The 23,423-nt window shown below is 35.3% G+C and overlaps 1 protein-coding gene across 3 annotated transcripts in view; it reads left to right on the top strand.

Moving 5' to 3' along the window:
• Positions 1–23,423, top strand: part of LOC150098264 (spatacsin) — an 891,110-nt gene that overhangs the window by 408,891 nt on the left and 458,796 nt on the right. For all 3 annotated transcript variants that reach the window (XM_090406151.1, XM_090406152.1, XM_090406153.1), the window contains exon 17: positions 12,901–13,069. In XM_090406151.1, coding sequence (XP_090262277.1) covers positions 12,901–13,069 — 169 coding nt within the window. The remainder of the gene's footprint in view (positions 1–12,900; positions 13,070–23,423) is intronic.

Raw genomic sequence — 23,423 nt, 5'->3', positions numbered from 1 at the left:
CGAAAGGTATCAGAGAGTTGTGTATGGTGGGGCAGTTTCAGGGAGGCAGAGGGTTACAATTGGGTTCCCACAGGACTCAGTACTTGGACCTATACTGTTTAACCTTTATATCAATGACATTGTCAGTGGATTGCAGAGGGATGTTCAGTTGTTTGTGGATGATGTGAAGCTGGGAATGGTTATTAGTAACCCTTCTCAGCAAATGTGCAATATGTGGAATAGTGCAAATGTGGTAGTCCTGCAAGAGGATTTGAATAAGCTAGACAGATGGGAAAATGAATGGGGCGTCGGTTTAATGCAGCAAAATGTAAGGTCTTGAGGTTTGGGACACATCGATGGGACGTGCATACTCTATTGGAGGAGATATACTGGAGGAAGTAGGAGAGACAAGAGATCTGGGGTTGATGATTGATAGAAACCTGAAATTCAAGGGACATATTGCAAAGCTGGTGAAGATAATTCAAAAGATTGCTGCAATAATGAGAAGGATGCTGACCTGCAGAGATAAGAGTTATCATTCTGTTGTATAAGACCCTGATCTGACCACACTTGGACTATTGTTCTCAGATTTGGTCCCAAGGATTTGAAGGGAATAAATTAACTGTGGAAAGGGTACAGGGGTAGATAACAAAGACTGTTTCACGACTATACAGTGTTAGTTATGAGGATCGACTGAGGGAATGTGGATTGCAAAGTTTGGTGGATAGAAGAAGGAGAGGTGATATGATTGAGACTTAGAGGTGGTTACAGGTTGACACTGGGGAGTTCTTTTGCTTGGTTGAACAGTGGGAAGGAGTGATGACAAGGGGCCATCCCTGGAAGTTACAAAAGGAAACTGTGAGCAAGAAGGTGAGGAGTGGTTTCTTTGCATGGAGGGTGGTTGAAAACCGTGGAATGCATTGCCTGATAGAGTGGTTAGAGCGAGGACGGTCAATGTTTAAGGAGTGGTATGATAGGCTTGGTGTTCCCTAGGAAGGACCTCCCACGATGAGTCTTTTGACTCCTTGGAGATCAAAATAATAATATTAATATTCCCATATTTAATTTACCATCTGCATTAAAAATTGTGCCTAAGTAGCTGAAATGTTGTACTTGTTCTGTAGGTTCTCCATTCACAATGTAGTTGATATTTTCAATGCTTCTGCCTATTTTCATTGTCTTTATGTTGTTATTGCTGACCTTCATACCATATCTATTACAACAGTTATTCGATTTAGTCAGGGAATCTTGCAGACTTGTACCGGATTTATTTAGAAGTATAACACACCTGCATAAAGTAAAGAACTGGCATTAACATCTCCAATTTTGATATCAGGTTTAATACCACTTTCCTTCCAATGTGATCCATATAGATAATGAATAACAGAGGGGATAATGTATATCCTTGTCTGACAGCAGACAAGGATGTACATTAACATAAAACCATCCACCTGTACTTCCTTCAATTCTAACTGCTGACTTACAAATGAAATAAAGAATAAGTATTGCTTGATATAATGCTCCAACGACACCATATAACTGTAGCGTTTAGAATAGCTTCTCTCTTGGCACCTTGTCCTTTTTCAGATTTACAAAATCTAAATTCAGATTTTTGTTATATTCCCATGCTATCTCGACTATTTGTCGTAAAGTGAAGATCTGATCCTGACAGCCTCTATTTGGCCTGAATCCAGCTTGTTCTTCACCAATCTTTCCATTCCACATTCCTTTTCAACTGTTTCTCAAGTATACTTGCATATATCTTACCAGGAATGCTCAGTGGGAAAATTCCTCTATAATTCTCATATTTAGTTTTATTTCCCTTTTTATATATGGGTACTATGAGAGCTCTACTCCAATCATCTGGAATTCGTCTCTCTGTCCAGGGGCCTTCTGAACTCTGCAGTGCAACCACTGTAAGACTTTTATACCTCCATACTTGAACATTTGTGGTGTAATACCATCTACTCCAGCTGCCTTTCTACATTTCAGGCTTTTGATAGCTTTTCTACTTCAAGTATGGATATGTATTCCTGATTGCATGCCTATCGAGTGTTTCTAGTAATTTTTCGAAGTTATTACTCCATACATCAATGATATCTTTTTCTCCAGTTTTCATGTTTGTCATCTCCATTTCTTCTTACAGCACTCCTTCCTTCATTTCTGAGCTTTTTCAACAGCCTCCAGAATATCTTGTCACTGTCTTGATTGCTAATTTCTATGTTCTTACCAAAATCTTCCCATGAGTTTTGTTTAGTTAGTTTTACACAGTGTTTAGCTTTGCTACATTTGTCTCTGTATTCTCTAAGAATACAAGCTGACTTATTTGTGAGGAATTTTTGATATGCTTTCTTCTTTTGCTTCACTGTTGTTGTGTCCCTATCTCTAATATAATTACTCTTTTAGTCTTTTATTTAAATTCTCGTTCAACACTTTCTCAGGTATCACATGGTACCCCTGTATAACAATGGAATTGCCCCTGGGTTGAGCCAATACCAGAGTATCTGAGATCAACCTCTCATAAAACACTAAGAAATTTATTTTTTCACTGCACCACTTAGCGCTTTTAGATTAAATAATAATATCAATCAAGAGGCGATCTCTAGATAGTATTTAAGTGATACCTTGACCTTTGCAGACGTGGCCAAAATCTATTCCATCTAATTTCCTGCCTTTTATTCCCGCCATCTAATTGTCTAACCCCTTACTGAACTGATCACGCTATAATTCAATATTTTCTAGGACATATATATTCAGTTACTCTAATTTTCTTACTAAGACATTACATTTATCCTTTCGCTGAGCTAATTCACACTTTTGACCTTTAAACTCTCTTAAATAAAATACAATGTACATGCATAAATTTCTAGGCACATGAATACTTATTAATGTATAATAACAAGCTCATTCTCATTCTAGTCTGACATGTACTAAAGTCCTAGTATAATTCTCATTAATCCCTTCAACTGTTCAGTAATTGAGCAATGATTACAGTTACATATGATATGAATTGACACGAGTTTTTACAGTACCTTTTGACTTGGGTTTTCTACACTGGTCTCTACCCTTTTCCGATATTTTACCTTCCTAGGACGAATTCTTCTATAACTTATCACTCCTAAGTTCTTTTGGCACTAAGATGGGCTTTCACAATCCTTACCTTACATTCTTCAATCAATGACATACTTAATATCATCTATTCTATGGCTGTGAAATTCACCACGTGGGCACTGACTTCTTTATAGAATTTTCTTTCTCTCATTACTATCACTGGATGATGAAACACGCTGACATTATCTTCTTTCGTTTTAACTAAACAGCATCCCTCATTTCTTACAATAGGAACACGAAATCGAAATCCCGCACACTTTGTTTCCTTATTGTGTCGGACGGAGAAAACTCCTAACCCTTTGAGGAAAAACTTGAGGAAAAAACCCTCCGTGGGAGGGGATGATTCCTAACCCTTTTATACGATGACCCCCTACCCTGCACCTTCTTCGATTTCTTTTCTTTCCACCTTACTGGAGTCAATTTCACTGACCATTAGAGTGGCGTTTTTCTGCCAAAACATCATGCAGTCCGTGTGCAGGCGACTGACACGTGACGAAGTCTCAATTCAGGAATTATGACCTTGAGCTTTGGTTTTTGTTTAAGCTAATCTCTATGTCATCTATAGTAAATTAATCCCCTTTCCAAAATTTTCTAAGAATTAACTCGAATCTTTAATCTCTTATTTCAAGTGTAAAAACTAGCCTCTCACATACAAAATCCTATAACTAATCTTCTTTGCTTTACTTAACCTTATTTTATCATATCACAACTGTAATAAAATTCCCATCCTTTTTTTTTTTTTTATTTAGTTCAACAAACAATTTCAGCTGTATTTTTCACTTGGATGCAAGCATATTTTTCTTTCTTTTAATTTTTTGTATTCGTTACTTTCAAAGGCTCTTAACGATATCTGCTTAGGAACAAGCTTGCTTACTTAGTTATCTATGCAAGGTTTTTAATTCTTCTCTTGTTACATCATGATAACTGAAATTTTCACATTCTTAAGTTATCTTTCAGTAGGCAGATCAATTTATTGTCCACACCATAGGATTCCAAGACAGCCGATGTTATATTTTGGTCAATATTATCAAATGCTTTTTGGAAGTCCACGAAACAGCAATATATCTTTTTGTTGTTTCTTCGAGCTTTCTCTGCTATTAGTCTTAGTGCGAGTATTTGTTGCACTGTACTTTGATCTTGTCGAAATCCGGCTTGCTCATCCGGAAGATGTTCCTCCATATGCATCAGCACTTTGCCAAGATGACTTATTAATGCAATAGTTCTGTCATTCTAAAGCACTGCCTTGCTTATGAAGAACAACTAAGACCGATTTTTTCCACTCTTTGGGAGCATACTCTGATCTCCATATTTCATTACATAGCTTATGTATTTCTTTTACAACCCGAATATAACATTTTGTATATATTGCTCAGAAAGATCTCACCAGTTTTTGTCTTTTTTGTTTCAGTTTCCCCTGTTATATCGATCTGGTACTTATTCAATTCCTCAGCTGCTCCATTTCTTTGCCATTCAGGCTTTTTATGTTGATAGTACCATTCTTGAACTCTGTTGATGTTGGATTGCAGTGTGCTTCAGGATTTGTTCCAGTAGCTGACTTTTTGCTGTTCGCCATGGTTGTTCCTTGGTGAAAACAAGGGCTTTGTTTAACCGTGCGAGATCCCAGCCAGCATGAAATTCTGTCATGTTGTACCATCATTTTTCATTTTGGTTTAACCCATTAAAAATACAGTTTGGTTGGTTAAATCCCAAATTGCCAGCCCATCCTCGTTCGTTTAGTATCCATGTAGATACCTAACAGGGTGCACCACAAGAAGGTGAGGATTGGATATTAGGTCAGAAGCCCTGGTCAATTCTCAACATTCCTTTAAAAGATATGTGGAAGTCTCTGCTCAGTTATACAGCTTTGACCTTTAAGCACCCCTTAGTGAAAAGTTGTATCACCTTATTTTTAAATTACTGTGATGAGAGAAAGAGATGTTAAAAGTATTTTCACTTATTTATACTGAAAATTACATTCTTGGTTTAATACTTTATCCAAGTATAAAAAAAATTGCACCTGAAGTGTTGACTGGGATGGTGGCTTTTTATAAAACACTCATGCCAAGTTATTGGAACTTGCTGTGTTTAACATGTTCTTCTTGGTCTGGGCAATGGCCCTTCCCATAATGCATAGCATTATACACACCCAAAATAATGTGTGCTTTGGATTATGGGATACTGATGCAATTAGTGGGAAGTCATTAGCTTGTATGTACAAGTAGTCTAGTCACGAAGAAACTTCCCACACTAACTTTGTTTGCTTACACTTGGATAAAGGATTAAACAAGAATATAATTTCCAGGAATTTTTAATTTGATGGAATGACAGTGTTGGCCAGTCTGACAAATGGTCCATGAAAATTGCTGTAGAAAAGGCATAAGGCAAAAACAACAAATAGAATGTGTATTACGAGAAATTAATTGGACTCTGTGTGTGTGTGGGGGGGGGGGAATTTGTTAACCAGATTGCCCATTTCTGGATAGCATCAAGCATTTTTAGGGAAGTTTATTCTGCCTGACCCCAAAATCTTAGAACAAGTTCACATAGAGGCTTACATAATAAACTGCCATCCACTTGTTGTAATTGATTGCCCACTTTTCTCCTTTGTGTCATGGTTTTGGTTAACCTCTTCTTTTCAGATTTCTCAACACTGCCAGAGTGCACCAGAGTACTGTAATTTCTGCCATACTCCTTTTCCTATACATAACCTCCTGACTGATTTCAAATTCTGTTTGTTGTTTAACTGATGTCAGTACATTTCATTACTCTTCATTTAACAAGTAGTTGCTCAAACATTTGAACTAAAACTTCTTCTATACCTATTGTCTTAAATACTGACTTACTGATCTCTGATTTGATGAGAATAACTTTGTGAATTTCAATCTTGAAAGGTACCTGTGGCATGACTATAAATAATAATTACAAGATAACCACACAGTAATTAACTTAAATGAAATGAAAGTACAGATATTTCATACCAAAAATAACAGTACTTCATCAGTGTGTAGAAACATGCAAATAAAAGGAATGGGAATATACAAAGTGCATACAGCAGTTGGTGGTTCCAATTAATATGTTAATGGAATTTAATGGTTACAACCCTAATCAAATCCAGCAGATAATTGACTCCTATGTTCCAACACCTCAAGATTCTTCAGCAGATCGCAAGGTTCCAATCCCTTACATTTCTGGCATCTCGGAACCGCTTGGTAGAATTTTGAAGAAGTATCATCTCATTCCCACATATATTTCAATCAACAAAATTTCTCATCTTTTCCCATCTACAAAAGACAAATTTGCCCTCTATCATTAGCAGGCGTTTACCAGATACCGTGTGAATGTTATCTAACATAATTTGGACAAACAGGCAGTTCTGTGGAAAAAAGAATTAATGAACATCAGCATTGTATCAAACACATGAAACCTCAAAAGTCTGGTCTGGCACAACATAGTATTGACACTAAACACATTATCCAGTGGGATAATGCTGATCTTCTCTATAGATGCAGGTTTAAATATGAATGCATTTTTCGAAGAAAGTTGCGAAGCCGTTTTACATTAGCCAAATCTGAATCAGAATGATTGTATCTCTCTCTCTCTCTCTCTCCCCCAAAAGTTTGGGAGATTCTTATCTTACATAACCATCAAAAATAGTTTTTAATAATATTATTTGTTAATATTAATTTTTAGCACATAGCAACAGTTTTTAATTGGTAAACCACCGACTGCTATTCCCGTCTTTGATTTGCTTGTTTCTACACACTGATAATATTACTATTACTATTATTACGGGCAACTCCAGGGAGTCATTAGACTCATCGAGGGAGGCCCCAAATCATATTCATCACAACTATTTGACATTCATACAGTATCTATCATACCTCGCCTTAAACTCATTCACTGTCACAGCATTCACCACAGACTCAGGGAGCGCATTCCACTCATTCACTACTCTAAAAGTAAAGAACCCAGCTCTAACACCTTTACCAACCACACTCTTGCCCAGTTTCCATGGATGTCCCCTAGTCCTCCCACAACCAGCCCTGTTCTCAAAAATATCCTCTGAATTAATTTTATAGAAACCCTTCAGTAATTTGAATGTCTCAATCATATCTCCCCTCCTCCGCCTATCAACCAATTTTTGCAACCCACAAATCCTCAACCTGTTCTCATACGGTTCATTCCACAGACCTGCTATCATCTTGGTCACTCGCCTCTGGATCCTCTCCACCTCCTCCCCATCAAGAAGAAACCTAGGTGACCAAATCTGAGCACAGAAGTCAAAATGGGATCTTATCAAGGCTCGATAGAGAGGAACGATAACCTGCTTGTCAACGTATTCTTCAGCAACCAAGTGATTTGATGAGCTGTTTTGGTCACTTTTGCAATGTGTCCCCTAAATTTCAATTCCTTATCTACCAACACTCCTAAATCTCGTGCCTCATCAATTTCCTGGAGCAGGGTTCCACCAATGCAGTAAACTGCTGCCAATCTTTTCACCCCAAAATGCATAACCTTACATTTTGCCACATTAAACTGACATCCATTCTCATTAGTCCAGACCTCCAATCTATCCAAATCATCCTGCAAAATTTTGACGTCATCTGCATTCACTATTGCCCTACCCAACTTCGCATCATCCGCAAACAAATGAACTGTTCCTCTCTGATCATTTCCTATATCATTTATGAACAAATTAAACAGCAGTGGTCCAAGAACAGATCCTTGTGGCACACCACTAGTCACAGGCCGTCTTGTGGACTCTACTGCCGATTAAACCACTCTCTGATATCTCTCCGTCAACCACCCTCCTATCCATCTCACCAACCCTATGTCCATTCCCATATGCTGCAATTTACTGATTAGAATTCCATGTGGAATCCTGTCAAAGGCCTTGGCAAGGTCCAGTAGAATCACCGTAAACCCATTATCCTTATCCAGTTCAGCCGTCACTGTGTTATAATACGTGAGCAAGTTACTGAGGCATGACCTACCCTTCACAAAACCATGCTGTCCCCGATACAGTATCCCATTTTCTTCTATCCAATCTTGTATTTTCCTCTTGACTATTTTCTCTAAGACCTTGACAATGATTCCTGATATGCTAATCGGTCGGTAATTTACAACAGCAGTCTTGGAACCACCTTTATGCAGTGGAACTATTTTCCCCTCTTTCCACCCGCTCTGGACTAACCCAGACCCGAGACTCAAATTAAACAAAATGGTCAAGGGTACTGACAATTCTTTAGATGCTTCTCGTACAACACGAGCTGGTATACCATCCAATCCCACTGATGTATTGACATTGAGGTTATGCAATAGACTACTCACCTCCACTTCATTAACCACAATTCCCGTATAATCTACTGGTTTATTCGTTTCTGCAATGTCACCACCTGGATGATATACTTTTGCAAAGTGCTCACTCAGTAACTCAACTATCTCAACTGATTCAGTTACCTCCCTACCATCGGCATTTTTTAAAATCAATCTGCCATGTACATTTTTCCTTTTACTTGCTACATATCTAAAAAACTGTTTAGGATTCTCTTTAGCCTGCATGGCCAATGTTCTTTCGTAATCCTTTTTTTGCTTTTCTTACCACACTCGTCACCCTTCTGGCCTGCGCTTTATACCGTTCATGTGCCTGCCGGTCACTCTTCTCCTTAAATTCCCTCCATAGTTGTTTCTTTTTTTGCAACTCAAGCTTAATGATGTTATTCATCCATTTAACCCCTACTTGATTTATTATTCGGACTCTAAGTATGCAGTCAGCCATTGCTTCATGCAAGCACTTCTTAACTACCTCCCATGCATTATCAACTTCTAGTCCTTGCAGTTGTACATGCCATGGCACTGAACCAATCAAACTCCTAAGCTTGTCATACTTTCCAGCCCGATAATTCCACATGTACCCTGTCTTAATTGAAAATTCTACACTTTTAGCCACCTCCCAAGTTAAGACCCTATGATCACTCTGACCGATTGGTGGCAATGTGGTCATATTTGTTACAGCCAAATCCTCAGATGTAATTACTAGGTCAAGCACTCTCTGACCCCTAGTATTTTCCATTACATGCTGTCACAGATAGTTATCCCTTAATAACCGCATAAAATCCAGTTCCTTCCTCCCGTGTGTCCTCTCCTCACTCCAATCAATGCGACCATAGTTGAAATCTCCCATAATAATCACCCTCCTTCCACCCATTTCTTCTATTTGCTTGTGCATACTGTCACCACCATCTTTTCCATCACCTGGTCTATAGCAGCACCCAATTGTATATTTAGTTCTGCTAGCCACAATCTCACACCAAATGGCCTCAAATGTGCTCTTTTCTCTATCCTGCAATTCAACTTCTATTCTCCTTGGCTGGAGCTCATCAGCTATCATCAACAACACTCCCCCCCCATTTTATTCTCTCTGTCATTCCTGAACACACTATACCCATCACATTCAATCCCACTAGTTATATCATCTACAGTCAGCCATGTTTCACTAATACCTATAACCTGTGGTCTGGAAGTGCCAACCATGGCCAAAAACTCTTCCTTCTTGTTCCTAATACTCCTAGTATTAGTGTACATGAATTTAAGACCCCCATTAGCCCCAACCCTACCTTGATGCCTTATATTAACTATCCCACTCAGATTTGTTGTCCTTATTTGCTCTGGCATATTATATTCATTCTTACATTCAACTGCCTCCATAAGGACTGTATCTCTACTCCCCCCCCTAACAAATCTACTTTCCCTGAATTTGCACATCCACTACATTCAGCAACACTTTCTCAAGTCTTCTTACACCGTAACCATTCAAATGCAAGCCATCCATCTTATATAGATCCTTTCGCCCATCAAACTCACTCCACACATCCACAAATTCCACACCACTCGTCATACATAACCCACGCATAAAGTCATTTGCAATTATAGCCCTCCTTTTAAACATTTCACTGTCATACCGTGGCAAAAGACTAATCATTCTAACTCTCTCACTCTTTTCATTTGCTACCTCAAACAATTCATTCAGGTCTTCTATCATTTCCATTTTATCTCCTTTCAAATCATTCGTACCTGCCACAACAATCATTTCTTTCACCTTTTCCTTTTGCTCTCTAATAGACGCAGTTACATCCTTTATGGTCGCACCAGGTTGGTACGATTTTGTCAAATCCTCTACTAACACACCTCGTACTAACAAGTCTCCATACAGCACTCTATCCTTCATTTTGTTCATGTTCACATTCATACGTCTATTTTTCCTGTCATACCTTTTATTATTGGTTGGTTCATTCAGTCTACTTTTGTTCATGCACTCTAGCTGCTGTTTTGCTCTTTCTGTCGCACTATTCAACAACGCGATCTCACTCAATGCATGTATCTATCTCATCTTTTTTGTTCTCTGAGAAACCATTTATACTATCATTCACACTTTCTACATTCACACTCTCACAATTTTCATGTACAACCTTGCCGTTTCTTGTCATATCCCTATTTCCTTCATTCTGAAGGTTGACAAAAATATCACACTCACGATCCGAAATACACTTCAATTCCGCATTCTCCCTACATTTTCTACACACATTCAATCCTTTATTATCATCTAACCACACTCCGCCCGCACTCCGCAAAGCGTACATTTCACAGCTAGTACACTGACTCATTTCTTTTATGCTACCGTTCTTTGATAACAATGGCGAACCTTCATTACTGGCCGCCATTTTCCTTCGCACAGGTGCCATACTTATCTGTAACGTGTTTTGTCAAATTACACGTTATAACACATCAAAAGTAGACGCACTAAAATACGCAAGGCAAACAAAACAAAACTACACAATATTAAGTCATTTGTATCGATAACTGAAAATGATACTTATCTTATCTGGAGCTTGCACGAACACTACTCATTACGAATTCATCTAGCGGCGACTTCCCGACATAGATTTTGTTATAAAACACTTTAGTACACTAACCACGCTAATAAAGCTCCAATAATATACCAAAATTAAACACTTAAGTCCATTAAATTGAATCCAAAACACCAATAAATCAACAAAAAACACAAATCTCTCAGGAGCTCTCCGATAGCACGTCCATTCACCAGCTAGCCTCGACACCAATTTGATAATATACTGTTATTTTCAGTACGAAATATCTGTACATTAATTACTTTGGTTATCATGTAATTTTTTATTTATTTCTGAATTTCAGTCTTACAAAATATATTTTTATAAGACTGAAATATAATATATATTTTTTCCTGTTTCTTGCAGGCAAAATCATGCTTCATTTCACTTCCTTTATCCTTGATTTCTCTTATTGGGTTGATGACTACACATTTGTCTTTTTCTGTTCAAGACCTTTTCTGCTTCTTACCTGAACAGTTGTTTACTTCATCTAAAACTAGATATAACCATCTGTAAATACTGTTCTCATATTTAGGATGTTATGCCATAAGCCTCCCAAAAATTTCTTAATATTCGTGAAATGGAAAGCTGATTGATTGGCTTTTTTTTTCTTAGTTGCTCACTCAGATCATTTTTTCATTGATGTTCTGTTTTGTTGAATTAGCTTCTGCCATTTTTTCACTTTGCTATAAAAACATGAGCAATTTCTGGTCAATTAACAGTTCTGCTTCAATCTCACTAAACCATCTTTTCCTCCTCTTCCGTTTTCATTCCATTATTTCTTGTCTTCTGGAAAGTCTTTCTCCTGCTGTTTACCCAGTATGAGGAAGACTCCTATACAATCTTTCAGTATTCAAGAAAAATATCAGTCGGTTATTTCTTTCTCCGTAACCACATGTCTATACACAGTGTTGATATTCCATATGTTTTGCAAAATTCAAATTTTGCAATCACTCAGATATATATATATATATATTTCCCTACTACACACACATACACACACAAGTATATTAGGGAAAGAAGAACCTGCTAGTATCATCAAATGAATGCCTGAAGTTGGAGGAGTGTTGAAATTGCTTTTAGAAACTTTAATAGGAGAGAGTAACATTATTAAAAAAAAAAAAAAGGAAAAAAAAGATGCTTATGATGTTGAAGTGTTTTACACACTTTGCTTTATTTATTTCTTCATTATTTTATGGCAAAATAAATTTAAATTTTGAATGAAAAACTATGCTTCCTACTGACTTCCTACTAGTTGAAGTCACTTTAGGCCAACACGAAGGTAAAATTTTTCACATTATAGTACAGACATGTCAAAACTTGTTTTAATTCATAGTATTCATATTGCTGTCTCATAAAAATTTTTCTGACACTCTACATCAGCTGATGGCTGAGGAGTTTCATATTTTTCTGATACTGATGTTCTTTCATGTTTCATAATACTCAGCTAAATAACTGTGGTATGGTGCAAAAATAAAAATAAAAAAATACTGAAATTCAACACCAATTTACTCCATACCATTAATCATTGTTCAGTACTTTTTTTCTTTTGCACTTTAATGTATTTAAAATAGGTTTGCTTCTCCCATAATACATTTAAGACTTACTAACTTTTAGCATACTAGGTATGTGTTCTCTCTCACTCACACACACACACACATGTTGACCTTGTAAATACCAAGTCACATTTATATTTAAAAAAAATTTTTTTGCAAATTTATCTATACGTAGACATAAATACCTGAGATAAAAATATATGATTACAAATCATAATTTGTAAGGAAATGGTTGTAGATTTTAATTCCATCAAGTATACTTTTTTTGTTGCTTTTGAAAGAAGCAGTATGTGTAATATATTTTCACATATATTTATAAACATGTGGTTGTTCTTCGTGAATTTCAGAAGCTCCAGACCAGTTAATGCACTTTTCTTTGACCACCCTGGTTGACACCTATGGCTTGAAAGAAGAATTAAACTATTTCTACTATCTTTTGGAAGGCAGGCCACACTTTGCATATCTGAAATTTCTGTCGCAAGAATTAGCTTCAGGAAAATCTCCAAGTATCCATAGGTTAGTTTAGTTTAGTTGTTTCTTAATTCATATAACATTTTTTGTAATTTGTTTTTTATACTGTTATACTGCACATAGTATAATACAATCTTACATTGTATAATTTTACATCTACCTTTTTATTTGATATATTTCTTTTATTCCTTCATCTCTAGATAATCGTTGAAGCAAAAATTAAATCAACCAGCAGAATCCTAAAAAATAATAATAATTTACTACTTCTAAGCTCTAATGAGAAACAGGTCTGTTATTAGTTGGAAAAAAATCATCATCATCATCAAATGCCTAATATGTAATCCCAAAGGGTATACAGGATACTATGATAATATTATATGAAACATTTACACATTATTGTTAACATGCTATCAGTGATTTTCCTAATTAGTCTGTTATCTGATAGGACTCAAGAAATGTTAGATCATATATTTTAGTCTTCTAAGATAATTCAGACTTCATCAGTCCACCTAGATCTTGGTTTTCCTTTGAGTCTTTTTCCTTCCGTCTTTTAATGCAATCCCAACCTTTCCTCTCCCATTTCTATTTAAGTGATTATATCTTAGATTAGCTCTCTTCTCACATTCTGAATGCTAAATAATGTCAAGTTTCTTCCTGATATCTTTATTTTTAATATAATTCTGCCATTGATGCCATATGTTGACTCTCCTGATTTTTCTCAAAACTCTCATAGTTGTCTCTAGTCTTTGATCAACAGTTTTATTTCTATCTTTACTTTAAAGATATTTAAGTCAAAATTGATTTGAATGCTTCTTTATATACAGCTACCTTAATGTTTTGACTAATTTTTCACTTATTCCATATAAATTTATTCAGTTGACTTCCTACCATATCAGCTTTGCTAATTCTGTTGTCTATTTCAATATTTAATTTGCACTTTTATGTAAAATTGTGTTTTGATAGCTGAAATGTTTTATTTCTTCTATAGGTTTTCCATTTTTGATTTAGCTGATATTTTCAGTTCCGCCCTGATATTTTCTGTTCCTTTTCCTAGTCTTTGTCTTTTTGTTGTTGATTTTCTTGATAAGTTTCTTACAACAGTTATTCAGTTTAGTTAAGAAATCCAGAAGATTTGTACTGGACTTGATGAGCTAAGGCCATCTCTGATTTTGATATCAGGTTTAATGCCATTTTCCTTCATAATGTGATCCATATAGATGAGGATAAATAACAATGAAGATAGTGTGCACCCTTGTCCTACATCTCATTTTACATCAAATCTCTTCCTGTATCTCCTTCAAATCTAACTGCTAACTTACAACTTCAACAAAGACTAAGTATCTCTCAATATATGATCTTATTTACAGAATTTTTTTTTTTTTCCTATAGAATGTTCTAGTTTATCCAATCTTTCTTGTTTATTCCAGAAAGATTGAGTAATTTATGGATCACCACACAAGCCTTTCACAACATACAGTGTTGTGATATTTTAAACTTTTTAATGAAAGCAGCAGACTTAAATAGTTAATGATCACTTACTGCAATAATTATTTATTTATTTGAGAATGTATATGTTAGAAGGCATTTAGGTATTATCACTGCCTTGCTAGTGGAGAAATAAGATGAAATAATGAAGATGTGAAAATATTATTATAGCACTATTTTGTAATAACATATATACTTCTTAAAATAGAGCAAAATTTTCTTACTTAATCCATTTCTACATGCAGTTCTTTGTTTTGATATTGCATGAAATCATATTATAATGATATCAAATGTCTTGAATCCAGTTAGAGTTGAGACCTATGACTGCAATACTAGTAACAATTTTTCATCTGGCAGTGAGTTTGAAGCCATTTCTAAAAACACCCTACTGTGTACTTAACCTGGAGTCTAACAAGGTTAAGTACACAGTAGGGTGTTCTTAGAGAGCTGGTGGATCAGTTGCTAGTAATGAAGAAATGCATCAACAAATAAATAAGATGGGTGCGAAGAGAAATCATAATGGGAGACTTTAATTATCCAAACATTGATTGGGTAGTTATGAAATTGCATAATAAGAATGACACTGAATTTATTGACCTGTTGCGAGACAACTTCCTCAAGCAACATGTGACAGAAGGAAATTGAGGTCGAAGACAGTTAGATCCAATTATAGTGTCAAAGGGGGTTTTGATTAATGACGTCACTATTCTGCCTCCGGTTGGCGACAGTGATCTTGCGGTATTCACTTGGGAAGTGGTTAAATTTATGTATGTTCCATTCAGAAAAGGTTACATGCTGAACTACAAAGCAGGAAATTATGACCACCTGAGAGGTATGCTGGATTCTGTGTCATGGTATCACTTATTGGATGGGAAGGATATTGACAGTGCCTGAGAAGCATTTAAAAAATACTTAAATGATGTGATATCAGAATGTTGTAACCCTAGAGTTTGGAGAATAAATAGAGTAGGAGTGAAATGTATGTGTAATCTAATTAAGCAAGAGATTTGTAAGAAAAAGATGATGTGGAAGGAATATCGTGTTTATAAGAATGTCAGTTATGATAATTATCAGCAGCAGGCAGACGATCACAAGTGTTGTATGGAAAGCTAAGGTCGAGTATAAAAAGAAAATGAAAACAGAAAGATTACCAAAACAAGTTTTAAATTACAAACCATTAGGAAAAAGAAAACCAGGATGTCCTCTAAAGAGACTCAATGATGACTTCTAAGGCTGGAACATGCCACTTCAGGCCTAAATCCTTGAAAAGCATGTTCATGGTGATGATAATTAGGTATTAATAAATACAGATCCTTATTATATTCTAATGATTTTTCAACTCTTCCTCTTAAAGTAAAACGTTATCTGACAACTCCTGTTTTGCCTGACCTCAGCTCATTCTTCTTGAAATTTCTCTTTCATAATATTTCTTAGCCTCTTTTCAAGTATGCTTGCATAAATCTTACCAGGAACATTCATTTGAGAAATTTCAAAAAGCAGATAATGGTAGCTAGTTTTAAATGGGACTTAGAAGTTGTATCCTTTGCACAACTTCAACCCCACCACTTAAAACTAGCTACTCTTATCTGCTCCACTAAAGACATACTCCTTCCTCTCTGAGTTCCATTTTCTTGTAAGTTAGCTTACTATGGAGAAACAGGAAGACCAGCTACCACCTGAATGTAAGAATTAAGAAACATCTGCAGTCATGGCTATGGTCAACTTGCAGACCGTGCTTTGGATATTGCTCATAGAATGAGTTAAAAGATCACCATGCTCCATTGTAGTAAATTTAGAAGAGAAAGACTGTTTTTAGAATCTGCTGCTGCTCAGAAAAAATTATCTTAATTTAAATAAATATTACATATAAAACACTCAAAATCTGGAAAACACTAATACTTTGAGATCCTAGTTTACATCCTAAGCCACCAACAGGTGTCCATAGAGGGTTCCCTATTTAGTTAGGACTCTTGTCTTTTGTCCACTTTTCACTTAGTTTTGCATTACCTTTGTGTGCGTGTGCGTGCATGCTACAAGTTGCATATTGTATTCTTTGATTATGTCTCTCTAACTGAGAGAAAATATTGGAAGAATTAAATATTTTTAATTCTTTCCAAGTGCTGTTTCACTCCATTAAACTTTTAACATGAATTCCCATTTTATTCTTTCATTCTAGGACTCAATGGCCTGTTCCATCAACTAACTTGGCTTCTTGAAAGCCTAATTCATGCTTTGATAGAGTAGTTAATCAGCCATATGGATGAAATAATATCCCGATGTTATTCAATATCAAGGGACACTTCACAACAATTGTATTCATTGGCATGTAAATTATACATCAAGGCCAGTAAGGTGGTTAATGCTGACTGCATGGTGCATTATTATTCAGTTGCATCTATTCTTCTAGGTAGTTTTCCTGTTTTATGAGATGGAAACCCAAGTTTATAAAAAACTTGCCCACATTTGAAATTCTTTGATGAGGATAGGTTCCTCGCATCTGAAACAGAATTTGAATCCAAGTCTTTCCAGCCAAAGTGTATTGTGGAAACCAGCTGCACTACAGAGGATCTTACTTATTATGTAAGATCCTCTGTAGTGATCTTACATAATAAGGTTAGAATGCATTCAAATGTTTTCCATGTTCCTGTCTCTGTATTCACAATTTTTGTATATTTACTTTTAATTTTCATACAAAAATTGCTACTGCAATTAGTCAGTTTAGTTGTTTTCTGAAGACTCACACAGATTTATTTAGGAGTATAACATTATCTACAAAAAAGTAAAGAATTGAATTGACTATCTCTGATTTTGATATCAAGCTTAATGCCATTTATGTTTGTAATGTGAACAATGTAGATTATGAATGATAGCAGACATACCAATCACCTTTCTTACACCTGCTTTTTTTGTCAAATCTTTTTTCTGTATATATCTTTCCATTCTAGTTACTCACCTATAACTTAATGTAAATTATGCATTGTTCTATATAATATTTTATTTATACTTTATAACTGAAATGTTGTGTACAGCTTTTCTCCTGTCATGCCTTTTCCATATCTACAAAAAAATAAATTCAGATCCTTGGTTTTTTACTAAATTTCTCCACTGCAATCAACTCTTGCTGTAATAAATTCATAGGAATCACAGGAACAGCATTGTGATTATTGAGCTTCCATTGAGACTTCACAGTCATTTGTTATAATAGTATTATAGAGGGTGTCAACTATTTGTCAAAGAAAAAAATGACAGCTGCTTATTTGGCTCGAACTCAACTGGCTCTAACCTAAGTTTCTCTTCTTCAGTTGTTCTTATATTCTTCTCAAGTATACTTAAATAAATTTTACTGGGGGGAATATGCAGTAGAGAAATTCTTTTGTGATTCTCACTGAGCTTTTGAGTGAAAGTCATACTTTCATGTATGTATAAACCATGACTGTCATCTATTTTGGGTATCTTTTCATATTTTAAGTTTTTAGCCATTGTTTCTACTTCAAGTATCAATATTTACATCAGAATGCATTTTTGCATTATGATGTAATTGATTGATTGAATATTTCTATCATTTCATCTTTCACTTAACAATCTTTTATAAAATAATTGGAAGAAGTGAAAAAGAAGATCAAAAGATTAAAGATTATGAGTCTACTATCATGGTAAGTTGAGGTACAGGCCATGCTTGCAAATGAGTCATTACATATGTTGTGCAGGAAGCATTTTGTATAGTTTATGAGCCTATGTACTGAATGACTTACATAAGGCTGATGGATTACATTTGAATGGATTTGGAGCTAGGTGCCTAAAGAATGCCTTGTTCACTAAGAACATGGAGGTGCAAACTCAGGGAAAGTGGAGCTATTATTTGAGGGAGGGAGCAGAGCTGTGTGTGTGTGTGTGTGTGAGAGAGAGAGAGAGCCTCATTAAGTGGTGCCATAAGTAGAGTCAAAAATGCAGAATGTAGTCTCTCAGGTAACAAATTTGAATGGCATAGTCAACACATGCATGGTTGTGTGCCTAAGGGAATACTGCAATTTATGTATAAAAAGTACACCCCTTGAGGGTACATGGCAGGAATTTGATGATATGATGAAATTCCATAAGCATCAGGAATCTTTAATTTAAACCTTATGTTTTTTAAACCATCTCTAATTTATACACTTTAAGATTTGAGAATCTTGGATCTGGTGATAGCATCACTTTGCTTCGAGTTGGGAAGAGTGATCATGCTGTCTTATTGTGAGAAGTTGCTAAGCATGGAGATCACTAAGACAAGGCAGATGATTATGACCTGCTTGATGAATCAATGCTACAGCATGGTAGCATTGATTCATCAAGGGAAAATGTGTTAGCAGTGCCTGGGAGATGTTCAAAAGGAGTCAGAGGGAAGCAATGCCATATTGTATACTCTAAGTCAGGAAGATAAATCAGATAGCAGATAGAATGGTTGAGTAATAATATCCTTAGAGTCTGCAAAAGAAGAAAAATGTTGTGGGAAATATATAAGGAAAAAAAATGACCATTAGGATCACAAGCAGTAGAAGGCACATACAAGAAGAGTGACCAGCATCGTAAGGAATGCAAATCAGATTCGTCTTCTTCTTTTCAGCCATTTTCTGTCCACTGCTGGATGAAGGCCTCCTCCAGTTCTTTCCACCCTTCTCTGTTCTTGGCAATGGTTGACCAACTTTCCCCAATAAACTCTGACAGCTCATCACTCCACCTTCTTTTAGGACGTCCTCGGCTTCATTTCCCTTCTTTAGGAATCCAGTTTGTAAGTATGGTGGTCTATCGCTCATCTTCTCTTCTGCATAAATGTCCGGCCCATTTCCATTTTAGTCACTTGTGAAGAATGATGTCAGTGATGCGAGTCTGGTTTCTTATCCAGGTGTTTCGCCTCTTATCTTTTAATGTGATGCCTAGCATCAACCTCTCCATTTTTCTTTGAGTTGTTAATTTATTTGCTAGTGCTCTTGTTAGCGACCAAGTTTCACAACCATATGAGATGACTGAAAGTATACATTGGTTAAATGTCTTCATTTTTAAACAGGGTGGGACATCATTGTTTTGAAAAATGTTTTTCAATTTTCTGAATGCACTCCAGGCAAGTTGAACTCTTATTTATTTCCTTTTGGAGTCCACGGTTTAGGTCAATAAGATGACCTAAGTATGTATATGAAGTGACTCTTTCCAAAAAATTATTTTCTATTATTATGTTTTTGGTGTTACTAAATGATTAAACATGATTTTATTTTTTTCTCTGTTTATCTTTAGAACGACTTGTCTGCTTTCATGATATAGGTCTTCTATCATTATATTAAGGTCTTCTGGAGTGTTTTCAAAAATTATGATATCATCTGCATATCTTAGATGTGTTAAGTTTCTGTTATTAATTTTTATACCAAGGTTTGTCCAGTTTATATTATTAAATATTTCTTGAAGGACTTGAGAGTCTCCTTGTCGGACACCTTTTTCAATTGATATTTTATTGCTACTCGTGTGAAGTTGGATTGTTGCTGTTGCAGTGAGGTATATTGCCTGGAGGAGGTCCATATATTCTCCAGAAACTCCCTTATTCTGGAGTGCATCAATTATTGCATTTGTTTTGATGGAATCAAATGCTTTTTCATAATCAGTGAAGGCTAAACAGAGAGGCAATTGATTTTCTTCTGCTTTTTCTATTATTTGTTTTACTGCATGAATAGGATCAATTGTTTTAAAACCTTTAAGGACCCCTGCTTGTTCTACTGGTTGATTTGAGTCTAGAAGAGGTGTTAACCTGTTTGCTATTACTTTTGTGAGAATTTTGTACAGATTAGAGAGAATACTAATTGGTCTATAGTTCTCTACTTCTTCTTTGTCCCCTTTTTTAAATAACAGTATTAGAGTAGCATTTTTCCAATTTTCTGGTATCTTCCCCTCTTCTAGGCATAAATTTAGTAAGTTTGTGACATGGTGAATTATATTGTTTCCTCCCCATTTAATTAATTCTATGTGAATTATGTCTTCACCAGAACATTTTTCATTTGTTTTAATGCTGGTTTTATTTCATCTGAAGTAATGAATTCCATATGCGATGGAGAGGAGTTATTTATATTTGATTTATCTGTTGAAGGATCACTATAGAGTTCTTTATAAAATTCTTCTAGCCCTGCGTAGGATTTGTTTTTGGTTCCTTATGGTAGTTCCATTCTTATCTTTTATTGCAGTTATATGACTTTTGCCAACTGATAAATATTTTCTTAGTATTTTCATATTTTTATTGTTTTCGATTGTTTATTTTATTTTTTTAGTGTTATAAGATCTTATTTCATTTCTCATCTTTTTTCCTTATTGTTTTGCACATTTCTTCATATTCTATTTTAGAAATTAAGTTTTTGTCTTGTTTCATATTTCATCTCTTTTTTAGTAGTTGTAGGGTTTCCTCTGAAAGTTTATGGTCTTTTTGTTGTTTGTTGTTTTTGAATTCATTGGCTGTTTAGATTATTACTTCTGTTAGGTTTTTGCTTATTTTATTTATGTCTTCTTCTTCAAATATATTTATTAAGTCTAGTTTTTGATTGAGTTTTTCTTCGTAATCCTTCTTGTTTTTCTTGCTATGTGGCATATACATGGCAGAAGGACTACAGATGGATAACCTGGTGATAGAGAGGTAACAGATACAGACAAAATAGTTGAGTTATTGAGTGATCACTTTGAGTGATTATCTAGAAGAGAATGTTATAATGACATATATTGCATAAACTGATGTGAGAATAGAGGTATTCCATCTATTCACATTGGCCATGAGATTAGATGAGATATCATCCCATATATTGTTTCAGTGTATAAAGGAATTGGCATTGCCTCTGATTAGTCTGCTTAACTCAAGTCTTACCTCTATGATGGTTCCCCCATGAGTGGAAAGAGGTAAAAATAATTATATTTCATGAAAGAGGCTGCAAGACAGAGGTACTGAATTGTGGACTAATCACAATTAGTCCACAATTCAGTATTGGATGTCCACTTGTGTGGAATGCAATATACAGGCTTTTAAATCAAATATAAACAAGTTTCTCCTTTCCCAACTCACTATCCATATACGGTACTAATATACTATAGGTTGATCTCAACCCAGCTTGACAGGAAGACACTTTTCAAATTTCATTCTTTCTGTGCCTGAGAAAACTCCTAGAAAACAGATATCTCATTTGAAGAGAAGAAAAGTAAAGAGAGAGAGAGTGAGGGAGGGAGAGAAGTAAGTGTGTGATAAATGTTCAGTTCCCTTTGTATCTTTCTTCCTGTTTCAAGAAAAAAAAGTAGTTTCTAAATTTTGCAAGAATAATGGAGATGATACAGTATTGTATAAAAATTTTTCCCTTGGTTAAACTTCAAGGGAAAAATAAATCTAAGGTTTTCCATGTGATTTTTTAAAATTTCATTATGAAAGAAAATAAGCCAGCAAGGAGAATTTGGCTAGCTTATGGATTCCTAGCACCAATAGAGTTAAAGTTAACAGAAAATCAGTAAACTCATAAATATTCAAAAATTTATGCTAGTTTTATTTGCATAAAAATTTTTTTGTACTCAAAATTAAAAATGTTAATTATTATTAAATATTTGTAATGTAATTAAAGAAACCAAACAAATCACATTATGCACCATTTATAAATATTTGAAGCAGAAGAACACATCCCCTGCACTTCACATGAATGTTAATGAGGAACACATGAATCAGTAAACAGAAAATTTACAAACTTACCATACTTGTATCTATAATTTTTCTTGCGCCTTTCATTCAGCAACTTTTGCCTGTAACTTTAGATACAGATCATTTTCATTGCCCAGTCAATGAAAATGTCACTACACCAATGAACTACTTATTATAGACATGATGTGGCTTGAAAGGTTTCATGTTTGGAGTCTGAATTCTGTCCCATAGCTTACTGACAATGCTTATATATATATTTATCATCATCATTCTCAGCCATTGTCGATGCCCTGCAGGATGAAGGCCTTTCCAAGATTACTTGGAAACAAGATTGGAAAAGAACAAGAGGTCATTCCTGGAAGCTGTATGAGGAGGGTGGGAAAAAAAGAGGAGTGAGAAGCTGGTTTTTTGCATGGAGAGTTCTGAATGATTGGAATGCATTACCTGAGAGTAGAGTGTCTGCAGAGAATTTGAATGTGTTTTAGGCAAGGTATGATGAACTATGTGTTTGACATAGGGACCTCCAAGATGAGTCTTTTACTCCATGGGATCTTAGGATAATAATAATAATAATAATTACTAATGCCAAAAATTCTTCACACTTATGGCATTAGTATATATTTAAACTGCAATACTCCCCCCCCCCCCAATAATGTATCTGCCTTTCATATGTTTTTTTTTTTTTTTTTTTTTTTTGCTCCTGAGTTGGTGCAATTTTTCTCTTTATTCCTTAATTTATACAACCAATGTAGCAGTAATATATTATCATCCATTTTCAGTCCACTTCTAGAAGTAGTCATTTCTAAGATTACTCCAAAACTGTCTGACCATGGCTGTCCATTCCCATATCACTCTTGCAAATCTGATAATATCATCAATCTACCATGATTTATGTCGTCATCGTGGTAATTTTTCCTCTCGTGGAATTCAATCTAGTATGTCTTTTGTCTATCATTGATCTTGTCTTCAAACACTGTGCCCATCTCATTGCCACTTCAGATGTTTCACTCTTCCTGTGATGTCAGAGACTTTGGTTTGCTTTCTTATCCATGTAGTCCCTTTGTGATCCAGTCTTGTGATACCAAACATACTTCTTTCCATACTAAATTGTGTTGCTCTTAATTTTTGAATCTCTTTTGCATTTAGTGTCCATGTTTCACAGCCATATGTCAATATAGGAAGAATACATCGGTTAAAAACTTTTTATAATCAGGCATAAATGTAGTTGAC

This window comes from Typopeltis vanoorti, chromosome 16 (genome assembly GCF_054136105.1).
Source record: "Typopeltis vanoorti isolate ZY-2024b chromosome 16, IOZ_Tvanoo_1.0, whole genome shotgun sequence".
NCBI classification, from domain to species: Eukaryota; Metazoa; Arthropoda; class Arachnida; order Uropygi; family Thelyphonidae; genus Typopeltis; species Typopeltis vanoorti.
Note: the sequence above shows the minus strand (reverse complement) of the source record. Positions and strands in the feature narration are given on the sequence as shown.